This window comes from Dendrobates tinctorius, unplaced genomic scaffold, assembly GCF_039654945.1.
Source record: "Dendrobates tinctorius isolate UK_male_01 unplaced genomic scaffold, ASM3965494v1 ptg000464l, whole genome shotgun sequence".
In the NCBI taxonomy this organism is placed as follows: Eukaryota; Metazoa; Chordata; class Amphibia; order Anura; family Dendrobatidae; genus Dendrobates; species Dendrobates tinctorius.
Genome location: NW_027362126.1, coordinates 811,230 through 823,748, shown reverse-complemented (window position 1 = coordinate 823,748; position 12,519 = coordinate 811,230). Strand labels below are relative to the sequence as shown.

Genomic DNA, 12,519 nt, shown 5'->3' with positions numbered 1-12,519 from the left:
ACGTCCACAAAACGCGTAGTTTTATAGCCCTGAATAAAGTATGCAACTCTTCCGAACCCAGTGGTTCCCTTGCCTGGTTTTGGAGGAGCGCGGAATTATCGGCATCTTGAATATCATGTCCAGAATTTCTTGAAGATCCGTCGTAGGGTGCCCTCTGCAGCCCTCCTGACAAATTCATTATATGTGTTGTGAATACTCACAACATGCAAAGGTGAGAATTCTACCTTATAGTCCACTAACTGCTTATTGGGTAACTGCACTATTGCGCCCCTTTCTTTATCGTTTCTTGTTCATATGTTGGCTTTCTGGGGATCAGAGGTTGTGTTTTGTCTTGGCGGACTGTCAAACAAATAAAACCAAACAGAACAGTTCTTATTACTAGGAAAGTGCAGAGAACCTCATTACTAAAGGCCCAAGCTCCCATCATTGGGCACCGTAGATCCGTTTGTGGCAAGGTTAAGGCCCATGACTATGATCCTGGGCCCACAACTTTAGTGTCCCCTAAACCCGCATTGCATGAAGAAGCTCTTGTACCCTGATGTGACTGACATGTCCTGAGCAGCTGTTCCACAGCCTGTCACCCTGAGCCGTTACTTATGGAAGATTAATCCCAATCTCATCGCATTTCTATTCAATCGACTTTGTCACCGTTCTTTTACATCCGGCAATGTGCGGCCCCTGACAGCAGCACGAGGCAGGGCCCGTCCTCTGGATAAGTGCAGGTCCCCCGGGCCAGCATGGCTCCATCCTCACACATCGTATACACCCCCTATATAAAGGTCGGATCATTACCACCGTGGATGTGATGGAGACAGTCGCTGCGATCTCGTAGTAGGGACTCCATTCTGAGCTCATAGTGATGGGATTAAAGTAAAACATTTCCACCACGTATTTCCGGAAGGAGCTGAGATACGGCCGTGTCCAGCTCAAAACCACAGATGAAGGGCCCAGAGGGTAAAGCACCAGGTCCCGGACTCCGGGGGGATCTGCAGAAGGAGAACACAATGCCATGTTAGTGTGGATTGTGCCTGGGGCAGGGGAATATTCAGCAGTTATGGCCATACAGATTCTGGAAAAACCATACTACCCGCCCAATATATCTGCAGCTCCTCTGCACCACGCAATGACCTCTGCAGCACAGAATCACCTCTGCAACTTCTCTGCAGCACAGAATGACCACTGCAGCTCCTCTGCACCACAGAATGACCACTGCAGCTCCACTGCAGCACAGAATGACTTCTGCAGCACTGAATGACCTCTGCAGCTTCTCTGCACCACAGAGTGACCACTGCAGCTCCTCTGCACCACAGAATGACCACTGCAGCTCCACTGCAGCACAGAATGACTTCTGCAGCACTGAATGACCTCTGCAGCTTCTCTGCACCACAGAATGACCATTGCAGCTGCACTGCAGCACAGAATGACCATTGCAGCTCCTCTGCACCACAGAATGACCACTGCAGCTGCACTGCAGCACAGAATGACCGCTGCAGCAAAGAATGACCTCTGCAGCTCCTCTGCACCACAGAATGACCTCTGCACCACAGAATGACCTCTGCACCACACAATGACCTCTACAGCACAAAATCACCTCTGCAACTTATCTGCAACACATAATTATCTTTGCAGCTCATCTGCACCATAGAGTGACTTCTGCAGCTCCTCTGCACCACAGAATGACCTCTGCAGCACAGAATTACATCTGCAGCTCATCTGCACCACACATTGACCTCTGCAGCACAGAATCACCTCTGCAACTTCTCTGCAGCACAAAATGACCTCTGCACCTCCTCTGCAGCACAGAATGACTTCAGCAACTCCTTTGCAGCACAGAATGACCTCTGCAGCTCCTCTACAGCACAGAATGTCCTCTGCAGCTCCTCTACAGCACAGAATGACCTATGCAGCTCCTCTACAGCACAAAATGACCTCTGCAGCTCCTCTGCACCATAGAATGACCTCTGCAGCTTCTCTGCAGAACAGAATGACCTCTGCAGCTCATTTGTACCAGAAAATGACTTCTGCAACTCCTTTGCAGCACAGAATGACCTCTGCAGCTCCTCTGTAGCACAAAATGACCTCTGCACCTCCTCTGCAGCACAGAATGACTTCAGCAACGCCTTTGCAGCAGAGAATGACCTCTGCAGCTCCTCTACAGCACAGAATGTCCTCTGCAGCTCCTCTACAGCACAGAATGACCTCTGCAGCTCCTCTGCACCACAGAATGACTTCTGCAGCTCCTCTGCACCACAGAATGACCTCTGCATCACAGAATTACCTCTGCAGCTCAACTGCACCACACAATGACCTCTGCAGCACAGAATCACCTCTGCAACTTCTCTGCAGCACAAAATGACCTCTGCACCTCCTCTGCAGCACAGAATGACTTCAGCAACTCCTTTGCAGCACAGAATGACCTCTGCAGCTCCTCTACAGCACAGAATGTCCTCTGCAGCTCCTCTACAGCACAGAATGTCCTCTACAGCTCGTCTAAAGCACAGAATAACCTCTACAGCTCCTCTAGAGCACAGAATGACCTCTGCACCACAGAATGACCTCTGTAGCTTCTCTGCAGAACAGAATGACCTCTGCAGCTCCTTTGCACCAGAAAATGTCTTCTGCAACTCCTTTGCAGCACAGAATGAGCTCTGCAGCTCCTCTGCACCACAGAATGACCATTGCAGCTCCTCTGCACCACAGAATGATCTCTGGAGCTCCTCTGCACCACAGAATGACCACTGCAGCTCCTCTGCACTATAGAATGACCTCTGCAGCTCCTCTGCACCACAGAATGACCACTGCAGCTCCTCTGCACAACAGAATGTTCTCTGCAGCTCCTCTCCAGCACAGAATGACCTCTGCAGCTCACCACAGAATGGTCTCTGCAGCTCCTCTGCACCACAGAATGACCTCTGCAGCTCCTCTTCACCACAGAATGACCTCTGTTATCCACTGAGCCACTGTGATGCCCTATATGTAATACAGTGCTAACCACTGAGCCACCGTTCTGCCCTATATATATATATAGTACTGTGCTAATCACTGAGCCACCGTGCTGCCCTATATAAACAGTACAGTGCTAACCACTGAGCCACAGTGATGCACTGTATATAACAGTGCTAACCACTGAGCCTCCGTGCTGCTCTATATACATATATATGCATGCCCTGTATATAATAGCTACAGGTGCTTCTCACTAGATTAGAATATCATCAAAAAGTAAGTTTATTTCAGTTCTTCAGTACAAAAAGTGAATCTCCTGTATTCTATAGAGTCATTACACACAGAGTGATCTATGTCACGGGTTTATTTCTGGTAATGGTGAGGATTATGGCTTACAGCCAATGAGAACCCAAAAGTCATTATCTCAGTAAATTAGAATAATTATCAATAAACCACTGTAAAGCTGGAGTCACACATAGCGACTTACCAGGTATACCGACACCGATATCAAGGTGTCAGGATCGCTGGTAAGTCGCTATGTGATCGCTGGTGAGCTGTCACACAGACAGCTTCACCAGCGGTCAGCACAGCGATGCCGAGTTGTGACTCAGCAGCGATATCGCTAGCGAGATTGCTATGTGTGACTCCCGCTTAAAGGCTCCTAAGTGTTTATAAAGGTCCCTTAGTTTGTTTCAGTAGGCTCCTGTCATGACTCTGGACAGGATGGTTCCGCCTCCATCCTGGTCAGGTCAGGGTTAATGGTTTTGGGGCGGCTATTTAATCTTGGCAGTACCTGGATTTAGTGTCGGTGATACTTTGGTGTACTCGGTTAGTTGTTGCTGACCCAGGTGACTCGTCTTTAAACATGTGCCTCTGTGCTTGTGTGCCTGTTGAGCAAAGAGCGCTGGTTGCTTCTCACCAACAGATACAGAGGTAATTGGCGGAAACCGTTAATGCTGTTCGGGGTGCCTCTTCCTCGTCTGGCAATGAGGAGGGTACCATTTCTGATGTGTCCTTATTCTCTCCTGAACCCTCTATCAAACTTCCGGATACATTTTCTGGGCATAAGAAAAAATTCCGGGTATTTAAAGAGAGTTGTAAATTACTTTTTTTCTCTGCGTCCTCGGTCCTCGGGTGATGAGAGCCAAAGGGTGGGGATAGTTATTTCCCTGTTACGTGAGGGGCCGCAATCCTGACCTTTCTCCCTATCCCCTACCTCTCCTGAGAGAATGTCTGTGTTCTTCGAGGCCTTAGGTCTTATATACGATGAACCTGATTGAGTGAAATTGGCAGAGGACACGATTATGAGTTTTAACAATGGAAAGCACTGACCTGAAACGACTCGGCACTCAGGGGGCTATTCCGACAGAGTCTCTCAGAGTATTTAAAGGATGCCTTGGCTCTGCACCCACCACCCGATTCTCTGGAGGAGGCCATGACCCAGGCCATCTGTATGGACCGCAGGCTGAGAGAAAGAGGTGTTGTGCAATGAGATGCTCCTCTGTTGCCAGTGAAGTCAGAGTCTTCGGTGTCGGTTGAGCCCATGGAGATAAAAGGAGAGGAGACGTCGCAGAGACTAAAAACTCTGCTTCTATTGTGGAGAGCCGGCTCATTGGATAAAGGACTGTCTCTCCAGCCCCCCGGATTCGAAGGTCTCGGGAAATGACTAGGTCTGGGAGGTTATCCAGACCCACAGGTACTTTTTTCCTCAGCCTTCAAACTATTGTTAAAAGTGGAAGTAGGTGTGAACAATGGTATTTTTTACTCTTCTGCTTTTGTGGATTGCGGGTCTTCAGTGAACTTGATTGACTCGAGGTTGGTGGTCCACTGTGAGATAGGGACAGTCAGGTTGGACAAACCCATGAGAGTAGTGGCTATTGACTCCTCCCGGTTCACCAAGGACGGGATCCGCTCTGTTACTAAAGAGTTTGTCTTAAGGTAGGGTATGTTCATTTTGAGCAGATAGCCTGCTTCATTCTGAACAACTTTGGTCTTGGGGTTTCCTTGGCTGCAATGTCATAATCCAGTCATTAACTGGGAGGCCCGGGAAATTGTTAAATGGGGGTCCAACTGTGAAAACAAATGTCTGAATTCTGTGTCTGTATCGTCCGTCGGTCTGGAGGGTATTCCGGAGTACCTGAAGGACTTCGAGGACGTGTTCTCTGAAAGTCAGGGGCTACCACCTCACCGCCCTTTTGATTGTGTCGTTGACCTGATTCCTGGGGCTAAATCGCCAAAAGCCTGATTGTTTATCCTTTCTGGTCCCAAGCGGGTCGCCATGAAGGAGTACATATCTGAGAGTCTTGCAAGAGGCATATCTGCCCTTCCATGACTCCTGTTAATGCAAGTTTTTTTTGTAACAAAAAAAAAATGACGGTGGTCTCAACCCATGCCTTGACTTTCGGGAACTAGATAAAATTATTGTAAGAAACACATATCCCCTCCCACTCATTCCCGATTTGTGTAACCAATTGTCCGGGGCCAAATGGTTTTCAAAATTAGTTTTGCGGGGGGCATACAACCTCATCCAGGTGTGGGAGGGGGATGAGTGGAAATCTGCGCTTCTCACCTCAGAAGGTCGGGCTGTTTGAAAATTTAGTTGTGCCGATTGGTCTGACCAACGCCCCTGTGGTTTCCAAAACTTCATCAATCATGTGTTCTCTGATTTTATTGCGAGGTTTGTGCTTATATACTTGGATGACATTCTGATTTATTCACTTGATAAGAAATCACATATTGGTCACCTTCGGGCGCTTCTTCAGAGATTCAGGGAGAACCAACTTTCCGCACGGTTTCCTGGGAAACCTGGAGGTCTGGTGGCCCCCCTGTTGAGAGGGAGGTACTGTCATGACTCTGGATAGGATGGTTCTGCATCCATCCTGGTCAAGTCAGGGTTAATTCAGTCCACCTCTCTTTGGTTTTGGGGCAGCTATTTAATGTTGGCAGTACCTGCATTTAGTGTCGGTGATACTTACAAATACTCGGGTATGGTTGCAGACCCAGGTGACTGTCCTTAAACGGGTGCTTCTGTGCCTTGCTGTGTATGTTTCGGTTTGTCCCCTGACTTCTGCCTCTGTATCCTGCTTTTGTACTGCTCTGTATCTTCTGGTTATCTGACCCCTTGGCTTGTCCCCGTTTACTCTTTGTCTTGTCCATAGGTACTGCGTGTTCGTGTGGCTTTTGACTCTCGGCTCTCATTGACCGCGTTTACTCTCTTTGCCCTATGCTCTGCGTGCTCAGTGTCCTTCCCTGCACTTACATGCGGTGGCTCAGCCCCCTGGTCACGTGATCGCTTATTGCCACCTCCTGTGGTCACTACACTAGTCTCAGGTCCTTGTGCACTGCATGCCTTCTGCCTGCACTCATTCTATTTGTTCCGTTCCCCACTAGCTCCCCCGGTTGGTACGGTCATCCATCTTACTTGAGTCTACTGTCTGGCCTGAGTCTGACCCACTCAGCGTCTCAAAGGAACTAATGTCTCTCAGCCTCGTACGTCCCGTCGAACTGCCACTCACTGACATTCTTCGGCCACCTGCCCTGTCACTTCTTGGTGGAACCCTTCGGGTCCTTACATCTTGTTGAGTTGGAGGCGGCCGCCACCTGGTATTCCGTACTTCTTCATTAATTTGCCGGCAGTCCAGCCTCAACTGCTCAATTTCTTGCAGGTACCTCACTCGATAGTCCACGAGCATTCGAAAGTCTCTCAGGCTCTTCACGGAACCAACCACCATGATGGGAATCCTACCCACTTCACTGGATATCTGGTCTTCATCATCAGGAAGGATCCTCACCCTCACCACACCGGAGATATTCACAAGGTCTTGAATTACCATCCCGGATCTTCGAATGATTCTTCCAATCAGAGCTTTGGGTACCGGAACCAGATCTTTCCGCAAACCCCGCCGATCCATAGCCTCCCTTGCTAACTCTAGGCGTCGAGCAGCTTTCACATTACTCTGCCTGACCAACTGTTTGGCGTGGAAACACTGCAAATGCATCTCTTTCAAGACAGCTACTCGGTTTGATGTATCCTCTCTGACTGATATTACCACCAGCAGCCGAGTCTCAGGTGCCCAGTGCACCTCACACGCTTTGACCGCCTCTTTGAAAGCCTCATGCACACCTTCCTCAGCGCAGGCTTCTTGCATGTCTTCTGGTACATCAATCACCAACTTAAAGGTTGTGGCCTTGCTCTTTTCCTGGCCAGGAGGCTCTGGCTCTACCACGGGCACTTCCCTCACTACAGTTGACCTGACCGGGTGACTGTCTTCTTCAGTTCTTTGTTCACCAACTTCAGGAGATCTCATCTCTTCACTACCCTCTGCCAAGATGGGTACCGGCAGTTCCATCTTGTTATCACTCGGACCCGGCCGCTCTACATCTCCGTCCAAGCTCTTCTCCCGCAGAAGACCTTTTACTACTCCTCTGAGTTCTTCCATCTCTTCCCTAAGGGTCTTGTTCACATTTTGCCACATTGACAGGTGACCTCTGAGCTCCAAGACTTCTTTCTCAAGCCCTTTCACATCCTCTGTTAAGGTGTTGCTCACGCTGTGCCACGTTGACAGGTGACCTCTGAGTGGTGAGTTCTCCTTCAATGGAAGTCTTCAAACAGAGGCTGGACAGACATCTGACTGGGAGGATTTAGCGAATCTTGCTTTGAGCAGGGGGTTGGACCAGATGGCCCAGGAGGTCCCTTCCAACTCTACGATTCTATGATTCAGGACTTTTTCCTTGAGCTCCTCCACTCTGTGCTCGGCCGTTTGTCTCATCACTCTTTCTCGTTCAAGATGTTCATTCACTGTCTCTTTTATTAACTGTATCTCCTGCTCTTGTTCTCTTTTGGCCAGCATGTGTTGCACCATTATTTCTTTAATTATATCGTCAAAGGGTACCCCTGGGTTAGTCCCGTCAGTCGAGTCCCCGTTACCCTCTGACCGTGTTTCTACTTCCGTTATCTGCTCGATCAGGTTACCATCAGTCCTGTCACGAGTTTCAGTCAGCACAGCACTAGATTTTGTCCTAGTGGTGGCTACTGGCAACAACACGTCACAGTCACACCACACCGTACGGTGAACTCCCAAGGCACTCTCTATCCATGTGTCAGCTCTGCTCTTTCTGTTTACCACACCCTTCTCATTCATACCCTTCACGTGACGTCAAGTCAGTAAATACGTCCGACGCCATTCTTTCTCTGGTCGCCCCTATGTCTGGCCTGTCCACGTTAGGGGGCGTCAGCGTCTCAGTGTCTGCTAGCCCTACAGTAGAAACGTCTCTACCCTCCTGCCCCACATCATCAAATATGACAAAGTCCCGGCGCCTCGCAAAGGTATGCACTAAGTTTGGTGGCATACTACCACCTTGGCATTCCCCCTTTGTCATCTCGATCAGGACTCTGTCCACCTTATAATTCACAATGACCCCGTGGATGCAGCGAACTCTGACGTTTTTCTCGGTCAGAGATAAAACGAGTGGAGTTCCTTTCAGAGTCACGTGACTCTTTGAGTCCAGCTTACCAGGGACTCCTTCCTGGTACAGCATCACGGTACACACCTGCGGCCCATCGTTACTATCCGGAAAGGATATCCCACATTCTGACCAAGACATACACACACACTGCGGTACTCCAGACATACCCACTGAGTCACCCAGTGCTGTCATTTCTTCAAACTCGGCCCCTTTCTGGACCACCACTCCACTTTGGGTTGCCGCCCCCTCCCGGGACTCCACCCCTTTTTTGGTTACCACCCCGATTTGGGTCACCGCCCTCTTCTGGGACTCCACCCCCTTTCAGGATCTCCCCATGTCCGTTATACCGGTCTTCTCAGACCACAGTTCACACAACACAGTTTATGTCTTAACGATACCACACAAGTCCTTGTTGGCACCACCACAGCTCCTGCTGTCACCGATCACCGACACCACACCAGTTCCTTCTGGTGCTGCCACAGCTCTTGCTGCGCCGTCTTCGTGGACCCGCCGATCCACCGGAAGCCACTTGTCCACTTCGTAACCCCGCCGAGTTACCGGAAGCCGCTTGTCCCCTTCGTGACTACCATTGAGCCACCGCAGGCTGATTTGAGAAAAAAGAAAAAAAAACACCATACAAAAAACTCATGTGTCCTGTCTGTGTGCTATTCAGGACGTACCGTCTCCGCCTGAGACCATCCAACACACAGGGCGCACTGGGTGCTATTCAGGGAGCCGACCCTCCTCCCAGGGTTTCCCAACACACCGGCCTCACTAGGTCCAGGGGCTCAGCGGGTGCTCTTCAGGACATCCGTCTCTACCTGAGACTGCCCAACACTCACGCCTCACTGGGTCCAAGGTCATACCACGTGCTCCAGGGATCCTCCCAACACTGACCCTCCAGGACCTTGCTCACTGAACCCTCAAGGAACTCAGTCTTTCCCACTGACCCAGGTCAGTACAACACGGTTTTCATGACCGTCACCTGCTGGCCGCGCAGGTTCTCGTACCCCTCTACCGCGGAGGTATCCTAGCAAACACCAGTCTCTTTTTCCTGGGGAAACGGCTGCACTGGGCTCACCGATCCAGACAGTGCCTTACTCACTAGGCCGCCCCACGGTTCCAGAACCACAGCCGGGCAGTGGCTTCCCCGAACGTCAGCCTTTCTGGCTCAGTGTTGCCAGCACTGCAACATACGCCTTTGGAAACTGTTGCACTTAGCAACCGAAACTTTGCAGTCCTCTTCCGTTGCTCCCAGCAACAAGGCTACAACAATGTCCAAAGCTTTCTCCACCAAATGTGAGGTAGTGCTGGCATTTAGTTAGGGGATTCTCGCTAGGCAGCGAACAAATCACATCCGGCACAGGTTTTCCATCAAAACATAGCAGTCCATGCGGTTTATTATGCAGCATAAACCATCACAGCAACAGACAGTTCATTTCACCAGCATAGCGTCCATTACAGAGTTTCCCTCTGTTAGCAATGTCCAGCATACACAGGCTCTTCAGCCTTCCTAATTATCTCACCCACGTCAGGGTTTCCTCATGGCTGTTGCTCCACGCTGCAGACATCCACTCTCTCCTCTGGGATTCTCAGATGCTGGCAGCCTTTACACCCAGCCACTCCACAGGCTGTTAGCCAGGAGACAACTCTCCCCACGGGACCTTCCGCTCTGGGCCAACCAGGTCCCTGCATTCACCCCTTGTGACTCACCCCGGCCACATTATATTGTTCACAGCCACGCCCACTAGGTCACATGACTCTGACCTCATCACAGGTCCTTCAGGCATTTTCACACTCTTTACAACTGTGCTTTAAACACACCCCCTGGGTGGGTTTGTAGGTAACCAGGCCCCCCTAACTCTCTAGTTCCTGGAGACTTCTCCCTCACATATTAACGCAGCACCTCAGCAATGTCCTTGCTGATCACACATTCATAAATCTCCATCTCAAAGCCACCCACTTTGAGATACATAACAGCCACTCAACACTCTGCCATTCATCCCTTCTCCTGGGACCTCCACACAGCGCCCCCTAGCGGACACAGTGGTTACTACACCACAAGGACAACATTTCTTATTTTACAATCATTTTTCAAGCTGGTGTTATGAAGTATTCTAATTTACTGAGATAATGACTTTTGGGTTTTCATTGGCTGTAAGCCATAATCGTCAACGTTAACAGAAATAAACACATGAAATAGATCTCTCTGTCTGTAATGACTCTATATAATATATGAGATTCACTTTTTGCATTGAAGAACTGAATTAAATTCACTTTTTGATGATATTCTAATTATGTGAGAAGCACCTGTATATATAGACATATGCACACACGCACATACCTACTTCCTCACTGAGGTGGCTGGCCTTGGTGATGCGAATCCCAGAGAGATGGCTCCAGCAAGTTAGCTTTTTAACGAACCTGGATTTTTAGGTCCAGGTTTTTAGGAATGACAAGAAGAGCTGAGTGGGACTGGTCGTTCCCCTATCTACGTTCCAGTTTTTTTATTGGGACTATTTAAGGCAGCTGAGCTGTCTCAGACCTGTCTTTGTGTGGAAGGAGGGAAAGACCTTTCCTTCTGGTGAATCACAACAAGAGACTCAAGTGTTTTGAACTGTATTTTTGTCTGGGTGAAACTGGTCTGATAATTCTTCCTGTGGCATAGGAACTGTTTTGTGTTCTTTTGACTGTGATGCCAAGAGACTGCCATTTTTGTATTGTTAGCGGTTACTGTTTTCTGGATATTTAATAAAGTGCTCACTGTTTTGATACAAGAACTTGGTGCAAGTGAACATCCCAAGCGTCTACCAGAGAGCTGCACCCCTACATTATGTACATAAAATAATCCACGGCTGGTAACATATATACATAGGTTACATTTGTACTGTATATTACCAGCCATTTACTACACAGTAATTTTACACAGTCTGCTTTTTACCTATTGAGAACAAAACAGCATCAGACGGGGGTCCGATCAGTGGTGATCTCTGCAAGTAGACAAGCACTCTGTACTGCGCACCGGGGACCATCTGCTTTATGATACTGCTGGAAATATTCACCTGTAATACAAGACAGTGTTAACTAGTATATACTAGTGTAGATAGTATGTAACACAAAGTCATCAGATGAATGCCCTGCATCAAAGTCTAAGTTTAATCCTATTCTATGTGGTACTGGCTGCTGAGCAGTGTAGCTAATCCTATCCTATGTGGATTTATCTGCTAAATCATATAACTAGTCCTGTTTTCTGATCCTCAGAAGTAATATTTTCTGAAGTACTACCTGTGCCATGTGACATGCCAGAGAGGCAGAGGGGGATTAGGCAAGTGAATAAACTGCTAAAGAATTGGTGTAGCAAGGAGGGTTCTGGATTCCTGGAGAACTGGACAGACTTCACTGTTGGTTACAGGCTCAAAGATAGGGAACAAGAGGGTACAGCTGCTCATGGGAAGATTATCTAAAAAGAGAAGTGTTTAACCTGGGGATTCAGGATGTGGAGATGCTTACTGTAAACAACATAGCGTAGATAGTGATGTGGCATTGGGGGGTGCAACTACTCTACAGGAGAACATAGTGTAGATAGCGATCAGGGACTAGGGGGTGCGGCTTCTGTACAGGAGAAGACAGAGACGATAATGATCTTGGACTGGCGAGATAATTACTGTACAGGAGGGGAAGATAGTGTAGACAGCAACCTGTGACTGGGGTAGGTAATTACTGTACAGTAGGAGAAGAGAGTGTAGATAGTGACCACCAGTACATCAAACCGATTAAGAGAGGAGACAACCACATATGGTTCAGAATCAGCAGCTCCATCCTCACTGCTCAGTCTGATGTCTATGTCTGTGGCACCTATATACCACCACCAGAGTCACCCTACTTCAATCCAGACTGCTTTGAGATCTTAAAAGGAGAAGCCGGCCATTATCAGGCACTGGGCAAAGTTCTCATCTTTGAAGACCTCAATGCACGAACTGGGAGAGAAAAAGACTTTCTGACCATGGATGGAGACATCTACATATTTGGAGCACAGACTGACGGCCACAACTTGGTACACATGGAGAGAAACAGCTATGACAGTACAATCAACAAAAGTGGCAAAAAGCT

At 48.8% G+C, this 12,519-nt stretch overlaps 1 protein-coding gene across 10 annotated transcripts in view; it reads right to left on the bottom strand.

The window, feature by feature from the left end:
• Positions 1 to 12,519, bottom strand: part of PTPRO (protein tyrosine phosphatase receptor type O) — a 570,099-nt gene that overhangs the window by 268,124 nt on the left and 289,456 nt on the right. For all 10 annotated transcript variants that reach the window (XM_073564603.1, XM_073564604.1, XM_073564609.1 and 7 more), the window contains 2 exons: positions 11,351 to 11,471; positions 793 to 986 (listed from right to left, as the gene is read on the bottom strand). In XM_073564603.1, coding sequence (XP_073420704.1) covers positions 793 to 986; positions 11,351 to 11,471 — 315 coding nt within the window. The remainder of the gene's footprint in view (positions 1 to 792; positions 987 to 11,350; positions 11,472 to 12,519) is intronic.